The sequence below is a fragment of the Mizuhopecten yessoensis genome, unplaced genomic scaffold (assembly GCF_002113885.1).
Source record: "Mizuhopecten yessoensis strain PY_sf001 unplaced genomic scaffold, ASM211388v2 scaffold4119, whole genome shotgun sequence".
NCBI lineage: Eukaryota > Metazoa > Mollusca > Bivalvia > Pectinida > Pectinidae > Mizuhopecten > Mizuhopecten yessoensis.
The window spans coordinates 189,895-217,637 of NW_018405385.1; the positions used below are offsets into that span (position 1 = coordinate 189,895).

Sequence of the window (27,743 nt, forward strand, 5' to 3'; positions counted from 1 at the left end):
TAAGTGTAGATTTGTAAGGGTGTTGGTGTTCCCTACACCAATATAAGTGTAGATTTGTAATGGTGTTGCTGTTCCCTACACCAATATACAACGTAAGTGTAGATTTGTAATGGTGTAAGTGTCCTTACACCAATATAAGTGTAGATTTGTAATGATGTTGGTGTTCCCTACACCAATATAATTGTAGATTTGTAAGGGTGTTGGTGTTCCCTACACCAATATAAGTGTAGATTTGTAATGGTGTGAGTGTCTTTACACCAATGTAAGTGTAGATTTGTAAGGGTGTTGGTGTTCCCTACACCAATGTAAGTGTAGATTTATAATGGTGTGAGTGTCTTTACACCAATGTAAGTGTAGATTTATAATGGTGTGAGTGTCTTTACACCAATGTAAGTGTAGATTTATAATGGTGTGAGTGTCTTTACACCAATGTAAGTGTAGATTTATAATGGTGTGAGTGTCCTTACACCAATATCATATAATTGTAGATTTGTAATGGTGTGAGTGTCTTTACACCAATGTAAGAGAAGATTTGTAAGGGTGTTGGCGTTCCCTACACCAATATACAACGTAAGTGGAGATTTGTAATGGTGTTGCAATTGGTGTTCCCTACACCAATGTAAGTGTAGATTTGTAATGGTGTGAGTGTCCTTACACCAATATCATATAATTGTAGATTTGTAATGATGTTGGTGTTCCCTACACCAATATAATTGTAGATTTGTAAGGGTGTTTGACTTCTCAGTGTCAATGTAAATTTTTAATGGTGCGCAAGTAAAACATAAATAGCAGCAGAAAATCTCTAAAACATTCCTGATCCTTGCTCCATTAACTGCCTTTATTCGAACACCAGATTTTGTAGATTTAGTTTAATGCTACATCAAAGAGCTGGCTGCTTAGAAATGTAGACAAACATCCATTGCTAAACGTTTATATATCATAAAAAAATAAGCAGACACTTCTTAAATCTTTTCTTTGTAAGACAGGTATTTTGATGATTTTCTTTTAACAAAATATGAAGAACAGTGATGTGTGCAGATGACGGTAAAAACAGGATGTGAACCAATAATTTGATTGCTTAAAACTCTTACTTCCTCAATTATATAAAGTTTGTTAGTTGTCGGTGTTAATAGACACACAAAATCATGTTTTGCTGTTTACTCTCTCTTGATAAACTTTTTATATCAGATTGTAAACACTAAACTTATATTCAGTAAAACCTTGAATTGTTATACTGCCAGTACTTTTCCAGCCCAATGTTGGCATTATATAGGATTTTGGTGATATATTAATGGAGACTTATAAAAGAGCATGTGACACAAGAGGACTTTAGGCCCTGTATCACTTACCTGTCTCTATTACTATGTGAACATCAGCCCCAAGGAAAGCTTCAACCTTTTACAGTCGATTCCCAGGTCCCAAACACCATTGACGCTTATAAATAGCACTTTGGGTTGAGATCTGACTTGTATATATATACAGGGAAGGAATCTCAAACATTGGATTTCCATATGATACATGAACTTGTCCTGGTAACATCATTGTGTTCATCTTTTCATGCCTTGCAGACAGTGATATGGTTATAAGTTTGGGATCTTAACTATTTAAAAGTTTATAATGACTTGAAGACACTAATGGTCCAAAGTGGCCAGCCGAACCCCAGGACAAACATGGTAGCATCTGTATGCCTGTCTCTTCATGTCTATCAATGGTTGTAGGGTGGGGATCTAATTCATTAACATGCTTTGACCCAGGGACCAAGTTTCCAATGGCCAGACTCCTGGACAAATCCAACTGGTACGATGAGTATACTTGTCACACAAGTCTCAAGGGAAGTGGCTGGACCCTGTACCCGATCTTGGTAGTATGTATCAGTTGTCTCTTCCAACCACAGAAGTATACGTATCTGTTAAAAAGGTGGAGATCTCAATTGTCTCTATGTTATGGCCCAGGGGTTAAGTGCGGCTGGACATCTGAACCAATCATTGTAGCATGACTATGTTCATCTCTTCATGCTGAGCAAAAGTATATATAGTTAAAGGCAGATGTCTCAATTGCCCAGGTTATAAATGAAACACTAAGCCCAAACAGTGATGCCAGACTCTGAGGCAAACCATGAAATCAGTAAAGTGTTTTAGTCTCATCATGACCAAGATGGAAAATCATATTGAGGTTTTATTTTAACATACAAACCTTATTTCATACATTTTTGCACATGTGTATACACTACTAATATATTACACAAGCCTGTTATTTTACTTAACATACAAAGCTAATACATTTTTGACATTTTACTTTGAGTTTTACAAACATAATATATATTTCAAATATATCTGTGTATTATACAAACCTAATATTTTACTGTCGCCTTCATTTTCCTGTGAGTTGCCATGCTGGTAGAACCATCCAGAGAACCCCAAGTTGAACTTGAACCCTTGAACCTGCTGCTGAAGTCTTTCTTGAGCTTGCACCACAGCCTGTGAAAATATCAGCAATGTTCTCAAATGCACTGTATCAATGGATTTGTTCAGAAGTAAGGATATAAAGGTGTATTGAGGGTTAAGAGAGGAGGATATATTTATTGAGATGTAAGGATATGTGTATTGAGGGTTAAGAGAAGAGGAGATATGTATTGATATGTAAGGATATGTGTATTGAGGGTTAAGAGCGGAGGATATATTTATTGAGTTGTAAGGATATGTGTATTGAGGGTTAAGAGAGAAGGATAATGGATTTGTTCAGAAGTAAGGATATAAAGGTGTATTGAGGGTTAAGAGAGGAGGATATATGTATTGAGCTGTAAGGATATGTGTATTGAGGGTTAAGAGAGGAGTATATATTTATTGAGATGTAAGGATATGTGTATTGAGGGGTAAGCGTGGAGGATATATTTATTGAGATGTAAGGATATGTTTATTGAGGGTTAAGAGAGGAGGATATATGTATTGAGCTGTAAGGATATGTGTATTGAGGGTTAAGAGAAGAGGATATATTTATTGAGTGGTAAGGATATGTGTATTGAGGGTTAAGAAAGGAGGATATATTTATTGAGATGTAAGGATATGTGTGTTGAGGGTTAAGAGAGGAGGATATATTTATTGAGTTGTAAGGATATGTGTATTGAGGGTTAAGAGAAGAGGAGATATGTATTGATATGTAAGGATATGTGTATTGAGGGTTAAGAGAGGAGGATCTATTTATTGAGATGTAAGGATATTTGTATTGAGGGTTAAGAGAGGAGGATATATGTATTGAGATGTAAGGATATATGTATTGAGGGTTAAGAGAGGAGGATATATTTGTTGCGATGTAAGGATATGTGTATTGAGGGTTAAGAGCGGAGGATATATTTATTGAGTTGTAAGGATATGTGTATTGAGGGTTAAGAGAGGAGTATATATTTATTGAGATGTAAGGATATGTGTATTGGGGGTTAAGAGAGGAGGATATATGTATTGAGATGTAAGGATATATGTATTGAGGGTTAAGAGAGGAGGATATATGTATTGAGATGGAAGGATATGTGTATTGAGGGTTAAGAGAGGAGGATCTATTTATTGAGATGTAAGGATATGTGTATTGGGGGTTAAGAGAGGAGGATATATGTATTGAGATGGAAGGATATGTGTATTGAGGGTTAAGAGAGAAGGATATATTTATTGAGATGTAAGGATATGTGTATTGGGGGTTAAGAGAGGAGGATATATGTATTGAGATGTAAGGATATATGTATTGAGGGGTAAGAGAGGAGGATATATTTGTTGAGATGTAAGGCTTTGTGTATTGAGGGTTAAGAGAGGAGGATATATGTATTGAGATGTAAGGCTATATGTATTGAGGGTTAAGAGAGGAGGATATATTTATTGAGTTGTAAGGATATGTGTATTGAGGGTTAAGAGAAGAGGATATATTTATTGAGATGTAAGGATATGTGTGTTGAGGGTTAAGAGAGGAGGATATATTTATTGAGATGGAAGGATATGTGTATTGAGGGTTAAGAGAGGAGGATATATTTATTGAGGTGTAAGGATATGTGTATTGAGGGTTAAGAGAAGAGGATATATTTATTGAGATGTAAGGATATGTGTGTTGAGGGTTAAGAGAGGAGGATATATTTATTGAGGTGTAAGGATATGTGTATTGAGGGTTAAGAGAGAAGGATATATGTATTGAGATGGAAGGATATGTGTATTGAGGGTTAAGAGAGGAGGATCTATTTATTGAGATGTAAGGATATTTGTATTGAGGGTTAAGAGAGGAGGATATATGTATTGAGCTGTAAGGATATGTGTATTGAGGGTTAAGAGAGAAGGATATATGTATTGAGATGGAAGGATATGTGTATTGAGGGTTAAGAGAGAAGGATAATGGATTTGTTCAGAAGTAAGGATATAAAGGTGTATTGAGGGTTAAGAGAGGAGGATATATTTATTGAGGTGTAAGGATATGTGTATTGAGGGTTAAGAGAAGAGGAGATATGTATTGATATGTAAGGATATGTGTATTGAGGGTTAAGAGAGGAGGATATATTTCCCACTGAAGATGTTATATAGCTGGTACATCCAGGGAAAGTTGTACAGGAAGGCTTATAAGGCAACCAAGTCCTCTTACGTCGGTATGCTCACTGGCGGTGTAACATAACCTCTAATAACAGGCATGACATATACCAGATGATAGGTATATAAATGTGTTGGAGCCAAGTTATTCTAACACCTGCAGGTAAAATTGGGCTTTAACATTTTTCATTTAGTAACTTTGACATTCGTTTTTTTTCTCACTTAGGTAATAACTGTTTCATTGTAGAAATATACAAATTAAAAGGACAGAACAGAACACGCCTTTTGGATGAATGGTTTATGAAAGAGGTCTTTCTACTAAATACAAAATACTATAAAAAAATAAATGAAATTTGATTAACCCTGAAGATGCACATCATAATTAACACTCAACATAGAGATACACATCGATCATCACCACTGAAATAGTAACAAGATACCACTGAGATAGTAACAAGATACCACTGAGATAGTAACAAGATATGACTGAGATATTAACATAAAACTGATGTACTGTATCTAAAACATTTCAGCTGAGAAAATAATACATCACCACTGAGACCACTGAGATAGAAACAAGATATCACTGAGATAGTAACAAGATACCACTGAGATATTAACATAAAACTGATGTACTGTATCTAAAACATTTCAGCTGAGAAAATAATACATCACCACTGAGACCACTGAGATAGAAACAAGATACCACTGAGATATAAACAAGATACCACTGAGATAGTAACAAGATATGACTGAGATATTAACATAAAACTGATGTACTGTATCTAAAACATTTCAGCTGAGAAAATAATATATCACCACTGAGACCACTGAGATAGAAACAAGATACCACTGAGAGATAAACAAGATACCACTGTGATGGTAACAAGATCCAAATGAGAGAGTAAAAAGATACCAGAGATAGTAACAAGATACCACTGAGACAGTAACAAGATACCACTGAGATATAAACAATATACCACTGTGATAGTAACAAGATACAAATGAGATAGTAAAAAGATACCAGAGATAGTAACAAGATACCACTGATATAGTAACAAGATACCACTGATATAGTAACAAGATACCACTGAGATATTAACAAGATACCACTGAGAAATTAACAAGATACAACTGAGATAGTAGCAATATACAACTGAGATAGTAACAAGATACAACTGAAATAGTAACAAGATACAACTGAAATAGTAGCAATATACAACTGAGATAGTAACAAGATATCACTGACATAGTAACAAGATACAACAGAGATAGTAACAAGATACAACTGAGATAGTAACAAGATACCACTGAGATAGTAACAAGATACCACTGAGATAGTAACAAGATACCGAAGATATCACTGAGATAGTAGCAATATACAACAGAGATAGTAACAAGATACCACTGAGATAGTAACAAGATACCGAAGATATCGCTGAGATAGTAACAAGATATGACTGAGATAGTAACAAGATATCACTGAGATAGTAACGAGATACAACTGAGATAGTAACAAGATACTACTGAGATAGTAACAAGATTGTAACACACTTCCACAGAGAAAGTAACAAGGTACCACTGAAATTGTAACACTACTACTGAGATAGTAACAAGATACCACTGAGATAAAACAAGATACCACTGACTGAGATAGTAACACATAACCACTTAGATAGTTATACTTCCATTGAGATATAAATACAAAAAAATTAACAGAGAAAGTAACATATCACCAGTATCAAGCACCACTGGGAAAGTGACAAATAATCCTCACACTTCTTTAAAAACATTGTGTGTATTGCACTTATATAATTCGGTTAACAAAGGTGTAAATTTAATTCCATAGGTAGATAAACGACATATACATATACATGTACTTTCTATAGTAATACATACTTGGAAAGACAAAACATTGCCCCTGAAAAGTGTGTGTCCCCTTGGGAAATTACCTCTCTCAAATTATCACCCTTTACTAAATAAACAACAATAGCAGATGACCGACTGTCCGAAATCTACAGTGTACTTGTTGATTTCTCATTAAAACCTGACATTGAGTTATCATTAATTTCTCTGTGTTTTCATTTTTATCCTGTAAAATAAACAATTTATGACCTTGATGGAAGGGAGATATGAAGATTTGTTTATCATCAGAAGTCAGATGTATACTATTCTGGTTTCACCCTAGGGAAATATGACTGCTTCAGGTAAACAAACTTTCATATCGCCTTCGCACCAGGGTCACACAAATCTATATTATCTAATTAGAGAGACCCAAGTTTAAAACTGTAGGCCTGTCTTGTTGACTAATTAATAAGTGTATATAAAGAGACAGAATGGTGCCTTTTTTACATTCAGTATTTGTACTTATCACCCTTCCAATTTGTCATCATTACATGGTACCATTCTGTACTTTTACTAGGTGAGGTTATTACACAGACATACATTTCTCATCGCTAGTTCTTTACAGGTACCCGTGGTTGTTTTGAAACGCAAAACTGTTCATGATCAGATCCCAATAATCATCTTTGTATGTTCATGTATACATGCCTTCCCAAGGAATGCTCTTCAGTTTATTTTCATTAAAACTTCTATTTCTAATGAATGTAGAGACTTATCCACAACAGTATTTTTATTTTCCCAATGAAAGATGTCTAGGCATAACACAATTGCTATCAATCTTGCATGTAAACTAATTCAGCTTGTACTCGTTCACATTCCCATACCGATGATTAAAAACTATTTACACCAATACATTAAACACATAAGCACCAGCCCACGTTTGAGCACAATGTAATTGTTTTAATTTATAGTCTGAATTAAAGCACCCTTTATTTAATGACAGGGCATTAAATCTAGATTGAAGACTCTCATGCACATGTAGTTGTCTATTTTTTAAGAAGATTGTAGGTACTCTGATTATGCTCTGTCGACATCTAAACTTTCCCTATCAATAGCTAAACTATAACAGGATTGATAAATTGGTCGGGCTGTCTAAGCAGCTTCAAGTTCCTTTAATATCAAGAAAGAAAAGAGAATCTGTTCCGACTCAGCTTACAGTTTCTACATCAAAAGTAAGCCATGAAATGACTTCGTCACAATCTAGTGTCTTAATTATAATCATAAGACATCTTTCAACAATGCTTACAGTGTCTAAAGCCAAAAGTCAGACATAAAATAACTTTGTTAATCGCAATCCCTAGTGTCAAAAGTCAGACATAAAATGACTTTGTTGATCGCAATCCCTAGTGTCAAAAGTCAGACATAAAATGACTTTGTTGTATACATATATCCGGGATTCAAAACAATAACATACAAAAGATGTATTGTTTCAGACAATTTTACATGATCTATTCGTTTGGACAGGAAATCTATTAATACACTAATTTCAGCAAAATTTGAAATATTTTATGTGAAAATGTCGTTGTAAGTGTTCCCTCGTGTCAAAAGATATGGCGGTGATATGCAGGTCCAAACTAACTTTCCAGATAATAAGATAAATTATATGCGAGTATAAAGCAGTGGCATTGGAATTATCAAGATGTGGCTGTACCAAACGTTTCTGGCTTTAATAACAGGTAATGCTGTCAGGCAGAAATGTTTATGAGTAAGTAATTTAAGTTTATTTTACAATGTTCAGATATCTGAATAGTTTTCCCACATGTTGATATTTGCCCACTCACAAAAAGTACCTCCAAACATCTTAGACCTTATATTTATGTGAGAGAGTGTTAAAAAAGCTTGAACACCAACAGATAGCCCTTGTGACATTGACAGTAATATAACACACTGCATATCTATGGCGTTTCATGTAACTTTGACCTTGGATGCACATTTCTAGACCTGTATATCGCAACCTCATAAATCCTAATACAGAAATCTACCAGGCTTCAGCAGAAAATGATGAAGTAATGATCCGATCTACAAGCCCAGACAAGCATTGCAGGCTTTTTACCCCTATACCCTTACTGCAGCCTTAACATTGGGTTTATAGACCTGTCTATATGGTACGAGACACTTAACATCTACAAAGGTTCATCAAATAATGTTTATTGGTAAAGTACAGTAGTTTTGGACCACTCACTTCAGATTCACAGATTACAACAACCACCACCCCCTCCTCACCAAACTGGTTTTCCTTATTGATGACTTGTTTTCCCTATAGTTTTACTTATTCCTTATATTCTGAATTATTGATAGAAATGGCCAAGCCTGGTAGTATTTGACCAGATAGGCTATCCATGTCAGGAAGCTTTAGATTGTACTCCGAGCCACTCAATATAATACATTCTAATCATTATAACAGCTATAAAGATTTCCCCTTACAATTTCGTGAATGAACCATCATAATGACGGTTACTTGCATTAGCCTATTCAAGTTTCCTCTTCATTTTGTTGGTACAAGAGATAGCCATATTCAATTTCCTGTTATTCAATTTCCTGTTTAAGATTCAGAAATAGATTTTAGAACCTCACATACTAGTCACTGCTTGTACTTTACAACAAAACTTAAACAACACAATTAATATTGATTCCTGAATTGTAGGAATTACAATGTACAAGTTCAGTCAATTACTGACCGATATAAATTGGTAGCCTCACAGCGTTATCAGCAAACTTAGGAGAGCATGCGCTAGTTTTTCCTCATCTGATAATGCCAGACAATTACATGATGTAATTCATTGATTACCTGTAGCTACTGGTATTTTTACCAAACCTTATAAAATATAATAGAAATTTGCCATCAAGAACATTGTAGTTTTACTTCTGGTCAATATAAAAAAATTGTTGACTTTTCCGTTAATTTGCCAACTAATCTAACAGGACTGACTCGTGAAACAGGTTCTATCAAAATGGAGAGTCTCTCAGGATAGATTCTATATCATAGCTGGTCTAACCTGTTGTAAACGTATTGAACATGATATAGAGATAATAGTTCAACATTTTCACTGAGTAAATCAAGGCATGTACAGATACTAGCCAATCTTTAAGGTCATTGTCATCTATATATGATGAGGGAAAAGTACTGGCTACAACCTGACCTGAATGTAGTTTCTACAACAGGGGAAGGATTGCGGCCTTGTATGTAGATATAGGCTCACTAATGCATCACATATCGATACACTATTTCAAATAGCATTAATTCTCTCCACACAATGTAATTTTTCTTCTACACAAGAGCTATAATTTTGGTGACCCCTAAAATTTCTTTTCTTTTGAATATGTACAGGTTCTTCCAAGCATTATCGGCGTTCTCACTGCAAAAGCATTAAATATTTTAAACGTTATTAGATTCCGGCAACAGGAAGACCTCTCACACCGCTGGCTAATTTCCAGCCGACTACATGCTGATGCCAGATCGGGCCAGTTAGCCTCTCAGTGCAGCTGAGTTTAGAGTTTGGTTAACCCCTATCTACATACAGACACATGGACAACCTTCATCCACTGTAACAGCATATTCACAACAGCTTCTAATACACAATATATCAGCACATTCTTGAAATAAATTAAGTTACACACATCCAAATAAACTATTTGTAACAGAATACGACATTACATCCAGCTACAGGGATTCATGCAGGGAAAACAACTTGATAAATCAACAATTTTATTATCAACCTTCCCATTTTGGGTTGTATTACTGTATCCTGATTAAAACAGGCCATTTTAACTAACAGCTCTTTGATAAATTTGATCTTTTTATAGATACAGTGCTATATTATGACTACTGATTAACAACTGATAGCAGATAGGTCAGGCCTAACCTCTTCTCCAATATTTCAATGCAAAAAAAAGGTTTAAAACTTATACCATACTCAGGGTTTTCAGTTGAGTCGTTGCATTTTACAATTTATTGTTTCAAAAAACTTTTCCCCTTAAATTTTGAGTCAAAACAGGACATATGTCCAACAGACATGCTTTTAAAGCCAAGAGTCAAAGCTAAGCTTATTTTGGGGAGTCAAAAAGCCCTGTTANCTTTCCAGGTTATTTTACTCCTTGATGTTTTATTTTACCCCTAAACTTTTTATTTTGCTCAATTCTGAGTATTTTACTCCTTTTTTAATCACCAGTGATAGTACATATTCAAATTACATAATGTGCAATTTTAGTTATTGAAAATATGTATTTTATTTTATGAATCAAGTCTGGAGATCCCCTTGAGATATTTTACTCATGAAATAACATCTAAGAATTCGGAGAACGACATATCTTGTTTTTTTAGTGAAAACTGAATGACCCATCAACACAAATAACTCAACAGAGAGAAAACACAATTTGCCAATAAGTTAACTTGAGATAGACACAAAAGTCCATTAATTTCATCAAATGCTGTGTCATCCCCGATACTCCAGGGGGTTACCCCTCATTTACACTCTCTGCACCCCTGGAATATGTTATGACAAAACCGAAGGCTCAGTGTGCCCGTGTGCCACCTTGTGGATGAGACAAAAAGACTAGTGTGATCCGAATCTCGTGTTCACATAATGGTAAAATTAATTGACTTTGAAATGGCTTGTCGCTCCTCTCTAATCTTCAAAGGAAATGTATCAGCTTAGTGATTGGACAGGTGTTTTACCTATGACAAATTAAATAGCTAGCCGTGTGACTTCAGTTTTGCAGACATATATTCTAGGGCTGCAGAGAGCAAAACTGAGCATATAATCCCTCGAGTATTGAGGATGATGTTGTATATAAAATAATAGATAATATGTTGAATAATAAAGGATGGAAGAATATATATCAATGGGTACTGCAGAACAATTTTAGTTTTGATGTCCCCATTATTACTAGACAAAGCAATGCGAACAATCCATTGGCACAACCCTTAAGGGCATCAGTAATGCAAAAGTTATAATCCACATAGATACACACAAAACCCTATTTCAAACAAGAGGCCCATGGGCCTTAACGGTCACCTGAGTCTATAGTATTTATTTTTGTTGTTGAAATATGTACCAATTTGAGTAAAAAATAGTATAATGTTAACTTAACTTTGTCAGGACCATGAGCTGATCATTCCTAGACCAATTTTAAGTGAGATCGGCCTATTAGAACTTAGTAGCAAAATAGCGGCCATGGCAGCCAAATTGTATTTCTGATTGACCCGAAAAATAACAACACTTTGTCAGGACCATGAGGCGATCATTCCTACCAACTTTCAGTTCAATCGGTCCAGCAGAACTTGACTTTAAGTTTGAAATAGGTTTTCAAAATGGCGGCCGTGGCGGCCATATTGGATTTCTGATCGACCCGAAAAATAACAACACTTTGTCAGGACCATGAGGCGATCATTCCTACCAACTTTCAGTTCAATCGGTCCAGCAGAACTTGACTTTAAGTTTGAAATAGGTTTTCAAAATGGCGGCCGTGGCGGCCATATTGGATTTCTGATCGACCCGAAAAATAACAACACTTTGTCAGGACCATGAGGCGATCATTCCTACCAACTTTCAGTTCAATCGGCCCAGCAGAACTTGACTTTAAGTTTGAAATGTAAAATGTTAACGGACGACGGACGACGGACGACGGACGACGACGGACGAAAACGGATAGCAATAGGTCACTTGAGCTAAAGCTCAGGTGACCTAAAAACACAATCTGCTATGTCGGAAGTCCTAGGGTACATACATAATGAAATTTTACACAGAGGATTTGAGAAGTGAACAAAGGGTCATAACTCTGTATATACATTGTATATATAGTGAGACACCAGACTCAAATATTTAGTATGTGACATCTGCAATCAGAAGAGGTACTTTTAAATTTGGCAATTGTAGGTGGAGAGTGTATATGAGTGGCTTGAGTGCCCTGGACAAAAGTGACTCACTGACTGAAGGACTGACTAGCTAACAGGCAGCTACGATAGTTACAAATCATGATTACGAGTCTGTACCATTCTTCCACTACTGTTTATAAAATTAAAGCTTGCCATGGGTACTGTGTTCATAATCTTGCAATGGGTACTGTGTTCATTATCTTGCTATGGGTATTGTGTTCATTATCTTGCTATGGGTATTGTGTTCACTATCTTGTCATGGGTACTGTGTTCATTATCTTGCTATTTGTATTGTGTTCATTATCTTGCTATTTGTATTGTGTTCATTATCTTGAAATAGGAACTGTGTTCATTATCTTGTTTTTGTATTGTGTTCATTATCTTGAAATGGGAACTATGTTCATTATCTTGTTTTTGTATTGTGTTCATTATCTTGCTATTTGTATTGTGTTCATTATCTTGCTATTTGTATTGTGTTCATTATCTTGCTAAGGGTATTGTTTCATTTTCTTGCTAAGGATATTGTGTTCATTATCTTGCTAAGGGTATTGTGTTCATTATCTTGCTAAGGGCTGTGTTCATTATCTTGCGATGGTCATTTTGTTCATTATCTTGCTAAGGGTTCTGTGTTCATTATCTTGCTAAGGGTTCTGTGTTCATTATCTTGTTAAGGGTTCTGTGTTCATTACCTTGCTAAGGGTTCTGTGTTCATTATCTTGTTGAGGGTTCTGTGTTCATTATCTTGCTATTTGTATTGTGTTCATTATCTTGCTATTTGTATTGTGGTCATTATCTTGCTATTTGCATTGTGTTCATTATCTTGCTAAGGGTATTGTGTTCATTATCTTGCTAAGGGTATTGTGTTCATTATCTTGCTTAGGGTATTGTGTTCATTATCTTGCCATGGGTACTGTGTTCATTATCTTATAAAGGGAACTGTGTTCATTATCTTGCTATTTGTATTGTGTTCATTATCTTGCTATTTGTATCGTGGTCATTATCTTGCTATTTGCATTGTGTTCATTATCTTGCTAAGGGTATTGTGTTCATTGTCTTGCAATGAGTATTGTGTTTATTATCTTTAAATAGGTTCTGTTTTCATTATCTTGCTAAGGGTATTGTGTTCATTATCTTGCAATGAGTATTGTGTTCATTATCTTGAAATGGGAACTGTGTTCATTATCTTGCAATGGTCTTTGTGTTCATTATCTTACTAAGGATTCTGTGTTCATTATCTTGCTAAGGATTCTGTGTTCATTATCTTGCTAAGGGTATTGTGTTCATTATCTTGCAATGAGTATTGTGTTTATTATCTTTAAATAGGTTCTGTTTTCATTATCTTGCTAAGGGTATTGTGTTGATTATCTTTCTAAGGGTATAGTGTTCATTATCTTGCTAAGGGTATTGTGTTCATTATCTTGCTAAGGGTTTTGTGTTCATTATCTTGCTTAGGGTATTGTGTTCATTATCTTGCTGAGGGTATTGTGTTCATTATCTTGCCATGGGTACTGTGTTCATTATCTTGAAAAGGGTTCTGTGTTCATTATCTTGCAATGGGTAATGTGTTCATTATCTTGCAATTGGTATTGTGTTTATTATCTTGTTAAGGGTTCTGTGTTCATTATCTTGCTATTGGTATTGTGTTCATTGTCTTGCTAAGGGTATTGTGTTCATTATCTTGCTAAGGGTATTGTGTTCATTATCTTGCTAAGGGTATTGTGTTCATTATCTTGCCATGGGTACTGTGTTCATTATCCTGAAAAGGGTTCTGTGTTCATTATCTTGCTAAGAGTATTGTGTTCATTATCTTGCTAAGGGTTCTGTGTTCATTATCTTGCTAAGGGTTCTGTGTTCATTATCTTGCTAAGGGTATTGTGTTCATGATCTTGCTAAGAGTATTGTGTTCATTATCTTGCTAAGGGTTCTGTGTTCATTATCTTGCTAAGGGTATTGTGTTCATTATCTTGCTAAGGGTACTGTGTTCATTATCTTGCTAAGGGTACTGTGTTCATTATTTTGCTAAGGGTATTGTGTTCATTATCTTGCTAAGAGTAATGCGTTCATTATCTTGCTAAGAGTATTGTGTTCATTATCTTGCTAAGGGTACTGTGTTCATTATTTTGCTAAGGGTATTGTGTTCATTATCTTGCTAAGGGTACTGTGTTCATTATTTTGCTAAGGGTATTGTGTTCATTATCTTGCTAAGCGTTCTGTGTTCATTATCTTGCTAAGGGTATTGTGTTCATGATCTTGCTAAGAGTAATGTGTTCATTATCTTGCTAAGAGCATTGTGTTCATTATCTTGCTAAGGATATTGTGTTCATTATCTTGCTAAGGGTACTGTGTTCATTATCTTGCTAAGGGTACTGTGTTCATTATTTTGCTAAGGGTATTGTGTTCATTATCTTGCTAAGGGTATTGTGTTCATGATCTTGCTAAGAGTATTGTGTTCATTATCTTGCTAAGAGTATTGTGTTCATTATCTTGCTAAGGATATTGTGTTCATTATCTTGCTAAGGGTATTGTGTTCATTATCTTGCTAAGGGTACTGTGTTCATTATTTTGCTAAGGGTATTGTGTTCATTATCTTGCTAAGGGTACTGTGTTCATTATCTTGCTAAGAGTATTGTGTTCATTATCTTGCTAAGGGTACTGTGTTCATTATCTTTCAATGGGAACTGTGTTCAATTTTTACTACAGAAATTATTGTATTCCTCATGATAAAGAAGTACAAAGTCTCAATTATCTCAAACACTGAAATTTGATCACACAAAAATGTATAGTCTTACAGCAACATTAGAGATTTAAATGAACATTAAATTACACTACTTGTAGAATTGAACTGATGTTTAAGTTTGTTTATTAGTAATAGGTACTCTTTGAAATACAAGGCTGCATACTGCATAGATAATAAACAGCTCACAAGCTGTATTTGATAACTAAAATATCTGGAAGCTATATTTGGGTACTGAAAACATTTAGTATTTGATTACTAAAATAACTCAAAACATCACAGAAATATGTGATAATTAGTCAATTTTAAATGTAATTGACAGATTGAGATGATCAAAGTGTGTGATGTTTGATCATGACCTGGTTCTAAAATAGGGTTGTCTTACCTCCACATCGACCGGCGTCATCCTAGTGCCAGTGATCCCGACAAATATATCATCCACATCAATCTGGATGTGCCGCTCCAATGGAAGACTGAGCTTGCCATGAGACAGGTAGGAAAGCACATCCAGCAGGACGGGGATGTGCAACCAGAACTTCAGACCGTTACCAAAGAACACCTTCTGTATACCATCGAATGTGCCGCGGTCCTGCAACACGCTGACCAGTGTCCGATTGTCCATCACATATCCTGCGTCCAGGAAGGGTGGAGGAGCTGCTTTCGCATAAGCCAGAGGTTCATATGTGGAGTGATTGAAGTCAAACACTGTCCAGTCATCTTGCTGCAGTGTTCCCTCCCAAATCTCTCCAGGACGTGTTATCCTCCAAATGTCACTAAACAAATTCAGTGTGTAGTCTTTTAAAGCCATATTGTACCTCAATATTAAAGGAAACCCAGGCACTTTTTCTCTATCTATTCCATATTCATCCACAGAATGAACAAAGATTATCATGCCCACTTTGTAATCGCGACAATATTTGTCAATCAGCTGTCTGTTCCAGTTGTCCATATTGACATATGCCTCCAAGTTTTCTAAAATGATCACACCAAATTTACTTTTATCAAAGTGTGTCAATGTTGGCAAGTTCCTGCCAGTGTTTTCAATTTTATATTCAATCCTAGCTGCCTCTAACACAGTAATGATATGTTTTGCCAGACTGGTATACGGGGATTCCACTAGTACTAACACACGCTTTGATATATGTCTGCTATCACGAGAGCTATGGTTCTTCGGTTTGACTAATGATTTATGAAAATGATCAAATCGACAAGTAATGGAAGGTTGAGGTGGGTTCACTCTCCGACGACTATTACCAATGATCTTTAGTTGATAAGATAAAATAATTACCACAACTATAACTATAAATATCCCTATTGACATAATTTTGCGTATGGACCTTGGCCATGGTCGTGAGCTGTATGATGGCCAACGATGAAACATCATCTTCAATCGCTCAACATTTCTTCGACACAACATCTTGAGTTCTGATGCTTCAAACCTGTGATGAATGACAGATTTAAATTCAAACTTTATTGTTTACTCTTCATCCATAATCCATCATTCCAGGATATGAAGTATCCAATGGGTGGAATGCTTCATAAAGTTTATGTCACGGTAACAACCTCATCAAGTCTGTCCTTGAATTCCTAATAACACTGCAAAACAAAGAAAAGGTAATTTTAAACAATTTGTATCCATTAAGAACAATTAGCCATTATGAAAAGTCATTCTACAGTCTACATCACCCTAATTATAATTGCTTTGATTAGAAGTCAAGTTTGGATGGCTTTCTCAATCAAACAATATAAAGTTTTTGTAATATTGATGCGATTATTAGCAGACACGATTAGCACAACTTCAAATTGAACCTGTAAGGAATTTAGTACACAGTGGAGCATTGTTAATTTAGCTACCATTATAATGACATGTCAGTTTTAAAAATTGTACCACTATCAATTCAGTTTTTAAAGGAACATTTTGTCCCATTATAATTATCTAGCCATTGTTCCAAGGCACAAATATAAACTGTCCCATTATCTAGCCAATGTTTTAGGAGAGAGATTGTCTGAGTTTGAAATAGATTGTCCTACTACATTGTATAGGTATAAACCAGTGTGTTTTGACATATTTTTCCACTATAATCTAGTGTAGACAAAACGGTTTCAGTAATCCAGCTGTTTCAAACTTCAGCCACATCTATAATTGGAAAGAAGTTAGCTGGAATATCCCGGCTCCACTGGACACATTGCTAGATATAAGGCGCAGTGACCTCTCACAGTGAAGACAAAACTATTGTCAACTTTTCGGAGAAAATTCCACCTTTCTCAAGACAGTATGTACATGTATACTTAAATACAGACAGAGACTGTATCAATCTATGCAATGTGGTACTTTAATATTAAATAAGTACATACAAATTAAAAACATACAGACACATACATTGTATATTGGGCAATACAATGCAATAATGCCCATGCATGGGGGCATTGGCTTTGAGAACTGATACATGTATAACAAACATACCTCCTATACCTGGTGTGTCCTCCGAAAGGGACGAAATAAAGCCAACATTATGCTTTTCTACCCTTTACACGCATGTTGCTATAGCAACTGGAAAGGTTTTACTTGTGAGCATGCAGCTCTTGGTAAAACCTCCTGGTGGAATGTCTTTCCATACCCTGAGGTGAAGTGCTCTAGTGAATCTTATAAGACTACTAATTACTCCCTGACACTATCTTCAATTAGTCAGAAAAATCAAATTGGCTCTGCTTACGATCTCTCTCAATAATGCTTTACCCATATACAGCTACATGTACAATGTACAAAGCTAAAACGCAATGCTTTCTTGAACATTACACTTGAAAAAATCAATATGGTTTTCTAGGGACACTGCTGCATGCCCACTAATGAAGTATAATAAAATAATAATGTATAAACTTTACAGTATTACATTAAGATGTAAATTCAAACTAATTACACATACCTGGTAATATATACAAAGTTATGTGCAAGCAGATCGGACGAACAGACAGATTGACAAATTGATAGGACAGAATGTAATTCTATCGTCAGACCTATTTCACTGGTAGCATGCATGTTTACCTTGTTCAGGATAGGCGATCATGATCAGGTGCGATATGATTTGTTCAGTATGGGGACCTGAAGAAATTACCCAAAATCTTGTTTGCGCGTATGTGACATATTATAGCTATGTAACATTTTCACCAAATTAATGTTTCTATCTCCATTCATGATTCCCATTATAAAAAAAATAAAAACATTTTACTCAACGTTCTTTAACAACCCCCAAAAAATACAGGCCCTGTGATGAATTAATGCATCACCAGGGCTTAAAGGGTTTAACAAAATTCCTTTAAGTAATTATTACAAAGTGTGGTTTATATTATCTCTAACCCAAGATTTGACAGTTGAAATGCATCCACCCATCAGCTGATTTTACATTTTGTATATAATTTGTTGAATTTAAAAGCCTATTGGATTATTGGATCCTAGTACCTGTATTACATCATATACCTGAACTATTGGCCTACATTTGAGACATCCCACAGGCAAAATATTTAGTTACATACATAACTAGTCTGATATTATCAACAACAATACACAATACAGGTGATACGTGATACAGTGGCCCTAGGATACTGACGTTTATAGAGTGAAGGTATCAAATAGAGGCTCATACTTGAATTTTGTTTAATTGTTTAGCACCAAATTGAAATATGTGTTTATGTATATACGTAGATAATGTTGATACAGGAGGATTATTTTTTAATTTAAGACTGTTACCAAAAGAAATATTTATCTTATTGATATTTGAAATTTGGAGAACAGTCCTATATTGCATGTTTCATTATATTTGTATTGCCTGCTCACATATTTCTATGACAAGAGTACCAGTCTGTGTGGGATATATCTAGCTATCTGTACGAAGGTTGTTCTCTGCAAAATTGGAAATTATTATACTAAAACCCTTTTGATGATTTCTTGCAATAAAATGTATCAAAGAACTGAAATTTTAAAAGAAAAAAAAATTGGTACTTTATTACTCAGGAAAGTTCAATTATTTTTTGGATGTGTTAACATTCACTTAGGGGTCCTGAACAAATTTTTTTCACAGACCAGGAATAAGTTCTTTTACAGTTTCTTGTAACGATTGACTCATTTTCAAAATTGTACCGGGAGTGTACTATAAGGTTTGAATTCAAAAATACTTGAGTGATAAGAAAGGGTCATAACTTGTATTAAATAACACAGTGCTCCCATTTTACTCCATATAATATGCAAATTTTCATTATTATGATTCTCATCACACATGCAAAATCAAAAGATTTGGTCAGAAACTGTTGGGACTACATTATGAAGTTATTTAAACAGACAGACAGATGGATGGACAGACTTGACAAACAGCATAACATCATTTTATGCATTCCACTTTAGGTGGGCATATAAAACGAGATTCAGCAGTCTGGATCATAGGGTATTTCTACTCGAATTGAAAAAACAAAAAATCCCATTTTTAAAACCCACTGTGCTTGTCAAACAAAATGAAGCATGCATGCATTTGTTGCACAAGTTTTTTCACACAAATTGCTGTGTTTTCATATCAAATGGGATTAAGCAGTTTTAGAGGTGGAATCCTTGTGTAATTTGAATGTCAGTGATCTGTGATCTCCTCCGACAGGTATAGGCTCTACAGAGACTTGGGGATTTGACAATGTTCCCCAAAGCTACACAGAGTATAGCCTGGCCCCATTTGAGCAGGTTACATACTGGTAATGTGATCAATATCTAGGATACACTGCTCACGCAATCCACCGCCTCACTCGCACATCACACAGAGGCCACAGTAAACAATAGTTAGAATAAGGCTATCATTAACTTAAAAGCTTTTGTTCCATACGAAAACTGATACAATGTCTTTATTACGGTTGAGCAAATAAAAATAATCATCTATCTATAAACCTGTACACAAATAAAACACCATTTTGCATTTATCACTCTATCGGGTGATCTGCATTACAGCATTTGCACCCAACAATTTCAACCCCAAGCTGGTGTTATTGGGCAATCCATACATATAAACTCAACAGGTATGTAGACATAGGTAGTAAGCTTACAGTAACTAAAATATATGTATGTTTGCATTGCTATTCATGTTACCAAGATAATGTACAGTGTAACTAGCATATGTTTGAGTCGCAAAACACTTTAATATTGTCTAAAGTAGAGTGTTCTTGTATTATTATTGCTCTCTAAAACATGATGTAACTAGTATATATTTGAATCGCAAAATACTTTAATATTGTCTAAAGTAGAGTGTTTTTGTGTTAATATTGCTCTCTAAAACATGATGTAACTAGCATTCAGTGTTCAGTGTTGTTCATATTGCTATAGAATATAAAATAAAATATATCTAGATTACACTCACATTGCTATAAAATATAAAATAAAATATATCTAGATTACACTCACTTTGCTATAGAATATAAAATAAAATATATCTAGATTACACTCACATTGCTATAGAATATAAAATAAAAAATATATCTAGATTACACTCACATTGCTATAGAATATAATATCAAATATATCTAGATTACACTCACATTGCTATAGAATATGATGTAACTAGAGCAGGCTTGCAATGCTACAGAATCTAAAATATGATGTAACTAGGGCAGGCTTGCAATGCTATAGAATTTAAAATATGAGGTAACTAGAACAGGCTTGCAATGCTATAGAATTTAAAATATGAGGTAACTAGAACAGGCTTGCAATGCTATAGAATTTAAAATATGAGGTAACTAGAACAGGCTTGCAATGCTATAGAATTTAAAATATGAGGTAACTAGAACAGGCTTGCAATGCTATAGAATTTAAAATATGAGGTAACTAGAACAGGCTTGCAATGCTATAGAATCTAAAATATGATGTAACTAGGGCAGGCTTGCAATACTAAAGAATCTAAAATATGATGTAACTAGGGCAGGCTTGCAATGCTATAGAATCTAAAATATGTTGTAACTAGGGCAGGTTTGCAATTAATGCTACAGAATCTAAAATATGATGTAACTAGGGCAATACTATAGAATCTAAAATATGATGTAACTAGGGCAGGCTTGCAATGCTACAGAATCTTAAATAAGATGTAACTAGAGCAGGCTTGCAATAATATAGAACCTAAAATATGATGTAACTAGGGCAGGCTTGCAATGCTACACAATCTAAAATATGATGTAACTAGGGCAGGCTTGCAATGCTAAAGAATCTAAAATATGATGTAACTAGGGCAGGTTTGCAATTAATGCTACAGAATCTAAAACATGATGTACCCGGTAACTAGAGCAGGCTTGTAATACTAAAGAATCTAAAATATGATAAAACTAGAGCAGGCTTGCAATACTAAAGAATCTAAAATATGATGTATATATGTAACTAGGGCAGGCTTGCAATGCTATAGAATTTAAAATATGGTTTAACTAGAGCAGGCTTGCAATACTATATAATCTAAAATATGATGTAACTAGGGCAGGCTTGCAATGCTACAGAATCTAAAATATGATGTAACTAGGGCAGGTTTGCAATTAATGCTACAGAATCTAAAATATGATGTACCCGGTAACTAGAGCAGGCTTGCAATACTATATAGTCTAAAATATGATGTAACTAGGGCAGGCTTGCAATGCTAAAGAATCTAAAATATGATGTAACTAGGGCAGGCTTACAATAAAGAATCTAAAATATGATGTAAATAGAATATGCTCACAATGCTAAAAAATCTAAAATATGATGTAACTAGGGCAATACTATAGAATCTAAAATATGATGTAACTAGGGCAGGCTTGCATTGCTATAGAATCTAAAATATGATGTAACTTAAGTATGCTTGAATTGTTATATATATACATCCTTTGGGTGACAAACTCCCAGGTTTTCTGTTGTTTTCTTTTTAATCGCTTTTGGTAAAACACACTTTAATTTTCTTTCATGGCTACTTATATTAGGGAACATATAATTAAGTACAGATGAAAGCCATCAATTCCTTTCATACATTTTCTCAGATGAAATCAAATCCTGGAAATAGTTGAAGTAAGCATTTAATTGTTGAAAGTAGTAAACTGGGGATCTCCATTTGCTTTGGGTAAGGTCTGTTATATACTTCTTGTCTCGATCTGTATAGTTAATGAGGCCAAGATCAATGACTATAATGAAATAATAACCTGCTAGGCAAATGAACAAATGATCTGAGCACAGGAAATATCTAGACCGGTAATACAATAAACAGTTTACTTAGGCAACGGATCTTTAATCTAAACAACACTAGCTACTTGTACTTGTATTGGAACCGTCCTACCATACATGTTTATTGCTAGTCTTGACACTTTTGGCCAAACAATTACAGAAAGAAATTCAGTAGGGTTATGACCGTGCACGTGAGTTGCCACTATATTTTGAACATCCCTCAATTATGACCTTAGCATTTTTTATTCACTTCATCTCTCAATCAATTTTACCAATGTATTCATTTAGGAGCACATGCATGTCCATTACCAATTGAATAGGAAAGCACTTTCATTTCAAACACATAAACAAAAGCATGAAATAGCTGAAAATGCCATGGTGGAAATCATTTAGAACTTAACTCTGCAAATATCTGTGACAACTACATACCAATACCTATGTTATTGTACTGAGCTAATGGACCCTTTGTGTTATTTTTACTACTTGTACTGACGAAAGGAAACTATCCGTGTTAAAACGTATTATATATAAACAATTATCATATAGCAGGACCATTAATGTTTACCTAGAGTGTTAATACATATAAAATGAAAGGCATGTAGACACCAATAGGACTACTGCTAACCATTTACATTTCAATTGACATTTCAACACTGACTGTAACACAACTTGTGTACAAGTGACACGATACAAACATCGTAACACTACTAGAGGCATGGTAGGCTAGTGGTAGGATGCCAGGCTCGTATCCAAAGGGTTATGGGTTCAAGTCACGACACAGCGTTGTATCTTTGAGCAAGATACTTTACTCCGCTTGTTTCAGTCTACTCAGCTGTAAATGAGTACGTGGTTGCAATTGGGCAGTGCTAGAATTGTTGAATGCTAGCTGTGGGTGCCTAAATGGCAGCACCAGCTGTATGCTCCCCAGGGAGTTGAGAAAGATATTGGCTGGTTGAAAATTAAAGGCCCTATAACCATGGATAATAATTTGTGGACCGTTTTGGGACGATCTACAAACCAGGTTGTTAACTAATCATTTACTAATGTACTTTGTATATATATATATACATTTCAGGTATCAGTCATCCTTATGATTACAGATATAAAACTAGGAAGATTTTGACCCTCATTTATGACTGATACTCAACAGCTGAAACAAAGTGAATTTCATCAATATGCCAGTTCTACAGTGCCCTATAGGTTGTGATTGGGAATTCCACGACCTGGATGCAGCATTTGTATTTTCAGCTGCCCTAACCACTGCTCTTCAGAATCATGACAGAACCGTCCACCCACCTCTGGCTCAACCAGCAACGCACAAGTTAAAGTTAGACCCACCTACTATAGCCGCAGGATGTGATCCAGACCAATGGTTAGCATTCACCAGGCAGTGGGATATGTATAAAACTGGAATGGCAATCACAGCCAATGTCTTGCCCACTGCCCTGTTCTACTGCTGTGACACTAATCTTCGTACAGACCTTATGCATGACCTCCAAAGTGATGTTGCCAACATGGTAGATGCAGATCTTCTTAATGCTATCAAAAGACTAGCTGTCAAAGACGAGAGTACACTGGTTCAACGCATTAAATTGAACAGGATGACCCAATCCCCAGGGTCGAATATCAGGACGTTCTTGGCCTGTCTCAGAGGTCAGGCTTCACTCTGCCAGTATACAGCCACATGCAAAGAAGCAAATTGCAACCACACATTTGATTATAGTGATGAGATTATCAAGGACAGCTTGGTGAGAGGTATTGCTGACCCAGAAATTATGTCTGACCTGCTGGGTGACCCAAAGACAGACAGAACACTGGAAGAGACTGTGTCATTTATTGCCCAGAAGGAGCAGGGTAAAGTCACTAGGAGTGCAGTAGGAGATTCAGCTAGTGCCATGATCATGAGTGCTACACATCATAACCCAAAACTACCCTAAGCACCTGGAGTGAAATGCTGGGCATGTGGCGGTCCTGCTCATGGACAGAGAAATGATCGCAAGGCCAGGTCTAGATAATGTGAGGCTGTGACATTCACGTGTGCGAAATGCATAGTTGAAGGCCATCACACCAAATCATGTAGCAAGTGCACTTCCCCATGCTCCACTGTGATGCATCTTCTAGAGTCTGCCTTCATGGTAAGGGCAACAGAAATCCGCTCAATCAAGGGACCCCTTGGAGATCCACCAAAGATACAAACCATGACAAAGTTGGTTATGTCTATGACCAGCTGTGCACCACATCAGCATCACGTGTTGAACATCACATATTTGATGGAAAACGGGTGGCTCGACCCTCAAAACCCCGCCCAATGCTTCTGGTAAGCATGACTCCCCTGCCTGAGGGCATGCAGGTTTGGACACCAAATTCAAGATCCCCCCAAGCTTAAGACGATCACTATGTCCATGGTGGCCGATGCAGGGTGCCAAAGTACAATCTTACCCTTAAGATCTGCGAACAGCCTTGGAATGACAGAAAAGGATCTACTTCCAGTCAAGCTTGTAATGCGTGGAGCTATAAATGAAGACCTTGGTGTAATTGGAGCAGTTGCATTTAACGTTACGACCAAAGACAATGCCAGCAATGCCATGTCAACACGTCTAATTTGTTATGTCTCTGATACAATGGAAAGAGCTTTCATTTGCAAGGAAGCACTCATCTCTCTGGGGATTATTCACACTAACTTCAGGTATGGCTGTGAAAACGGTAAAACGGATGCTTGTGGACAACATTACTGCAATTGGATCACTGGATGTTGATAAATTCCAGAGAGCATTACTGATGTTCAGAATCTCTGTTGATCTAGAGACAAAAGCATCCCAGGCATTAATCCTGTTTGGACGACCCATTGGTGATGCCATTCCCATATTGATGGGTAGATACTCTCCTCACAAAACATAGACCGAGTTAATGTCTCATCGAGAGATGGCATTTACCAAAAGGCATTCAAGGGAACATGAACGGTGGAATTAACACACTCACCGCCTGCTTCCCCTACAGGTTGGAGATCATGTGTACATACAAAACTTAGTGGGCAACCACCCAAGGAGATGGGAACGCACTGCAACCTTTGTTGAAGTACGGCAATACCACCAGTATGTAATCCGTGTAGATGGCACAGGCCGAGTAACTATCTGAAACCGCCAGCACCTTCGGAAGTTCACTCCTTTTCAAAGCAAACCCAACACAAAGTACTGTGATGGTTCCCCCTATGGTACAACCTCAGGAAGTAATCTTGAATTCGCCAACTCCTTCAAAGATGACACTGCCACAGGTACCCCAGATTCCTGTCCTGCCATCGCCAAAGGTTCCCCAGATTCCTGTCCTGCCATCGCCACAGGTACAATTCAACAGCCTCCACAACTAGATTTGGACCATTCATATCACCACTGTCCTGAACGATATGGACATGCTTTGACCCAAATACCACAAGCTCTTTCCCCTCTTCAGCCCACTAAAGCTTGGGAAAAGGAGCTATTGACACTGTGCAGACCCAACCGTCGCAACAAAACTGAATCAGAAACTGATAAATGAACTATAATAAGACACACTCAGTGATTCCACAGAGTTTCATGGGAAAATTGTGATAGGACTACAGCATTTAGTTTTGGTCGTGTTCAGTAGACTAACAGAACATTCCCTAAGATGGACTTATTTTTTCTTATACATTATTCTTAATTCGTTTTAAGTTTTCTTTGTATACTCTCTTAAAAACTTGTCCCTGGGGAGGAGATAACTAATCATTTACTAATGTACTGTGTATATACATTTCAGGTATCAGTCATCCTTATGATTAAAGATATAAAACTAGGAAGATATTGACCCTCATTAAGTTGTGATACAAAAACCTCAAATAATAATAATTATTATTATAGAGTCCGACTTTATTACAAATACTGTAACACTGTACACTCAAAAAGGAATACCAACATCAAAGCTAGACCCTTGTACAAATCACATACAAACTGAAACCCTGCAATGCAACCCTTGTACAAATCACATACAAACTGAAACCCTGCAATGCAACCCTTGTACAAATCACATACAAACTGAAACCCTGCAATGCAACCCTTGTACAAATCACATACAAACTGAAACCCTGCAATGCAACCCTTGTACAAATCACATACAAACTGAAACCCTGCAATGCAACCCTTGTACAAATCACATACAAACTGAAACCCTGCAATGAAACCCTTGTACAAATCACATACAAACTGAAACCCTGCAATGCAACCCTTGTACAAATCACATACAAACTGAAACCCTGCAATGCAACCCTTGTACAAATCACATACAAACTGAAACCCTGCAATGCAACCCTTGTACAAATCACATACAAACTGAAACCCTGCAATGCAACCCTTGTACAAATCACATACAAACTGAAACCCTGCAATGCAACCCTTGTACAAATCACATACAAACTGAAACCCTGCAATGCAACCCTTGTACAAATCACATACAAACTGAAACCCTGCAATGCAACCCTTGTACAAATCACATACAAACTGAAACCCTGCAATGCAACCCTTGTACAAATCACATACAAACTGAAACCCTGCAATGCAACCCTTGTACAAATCACATACAAACTGAAACCCTGCAACGCAATCCATGTACAAATCACATACAAACAGAAACCCTGCAATGCAACCCTTGTACAAATCACATACAAACTAAAACCCTGCAATGCAATCCATGTATAAATCACATACAAACTGCAACCCTTGTACAAATCACACACAAACTGAAACCCTGCAATGCAACCCCTGTACAAATCACATACAAACTGAAACCCTGCAGTGCAACCCTTGTACAAATTACATACAAACTGAAACCCTGCAATGCAATCAATGTACAAATCACATACAAACTGAAACCCTGCAATGCAACCCTTGTACAAATCACATACAAACTGAAACCCTGCAATGCAATCCATGTACAAATCACATACAAACTGAAATCCAGCAATGCAACCTTTGTACAAATCACATACAAACTGAAACCCTGCAATGCAACCCTTTTACAAATCAATACAAAAACTGCAGGGCAATCATGGCATGTATAATAAACATTCATTGTAATTATATAACAGACCTTGTATAAATCGCATAAATATAACACAACTCATGTACAAGTGGCATATAGTTTGTTATAGAACTAGTCCAACTGGTATACAAGGTACTCATCACTCTTGTACAAGTGGCATACAGTTTGTTATAGAACTAGTCCAACTGGTTTACAAGGTACTCATCACTCTTGTACAAGTGGCATATACTATGTTATAGAACTAGTCCAACTGGTATACAAGGTACTCATCACTCTTGTACAAGTGGCATATAGTTTGTTATAGAAATAGTCCAACTGGTATACAAGGTACTCATCACTCATGTACCAGTGGCATATAGTATGTTATCGAACTAGTCCAACTGGTATACAAGGTACTCATCACGCTTGTACAAGTGACATATAGTA

At 36.0% G+C, this 27,743-nt stretch overlaps 1 protein-coding gene across 3 annotated transcripts in view; it reads right to left on the reverse strand.

The window, feature by feature from the left end:
* LOC110448531 (bifunctional heparan sulfate N-deacetylase/N-sulfotransferase-like) overlaps positions 1 to 27,743 on the reverse strand; it is a 50,601-nt gene that overhangs the window by 18,400 nt on the left and 4,458 nt on the right. For all 3 annotated transcript variants that reach the window (XM_021494812.1, XM_021494813.1, XM_021494814.1), the window contains exons 2-3: positions 15,453 to 16,663; positions 2,351 to 2,477 (exon numbers count right to left, since the gene is read on the reverse strand). In XM_021494812.1, the coding sequence (XP_021350487.1) occupies positions 2,351 to 2,477; positions 15,453 to 16,484 (1,159 nt within the window). In that variant the 5' untranslated portion in view covers positions 16,485 to 16,663. The remainder of the gene's footprint in view (positions 1 to 2,350; positions 2,478 to 15,452; positions 16,664 to 27,743) is intronic.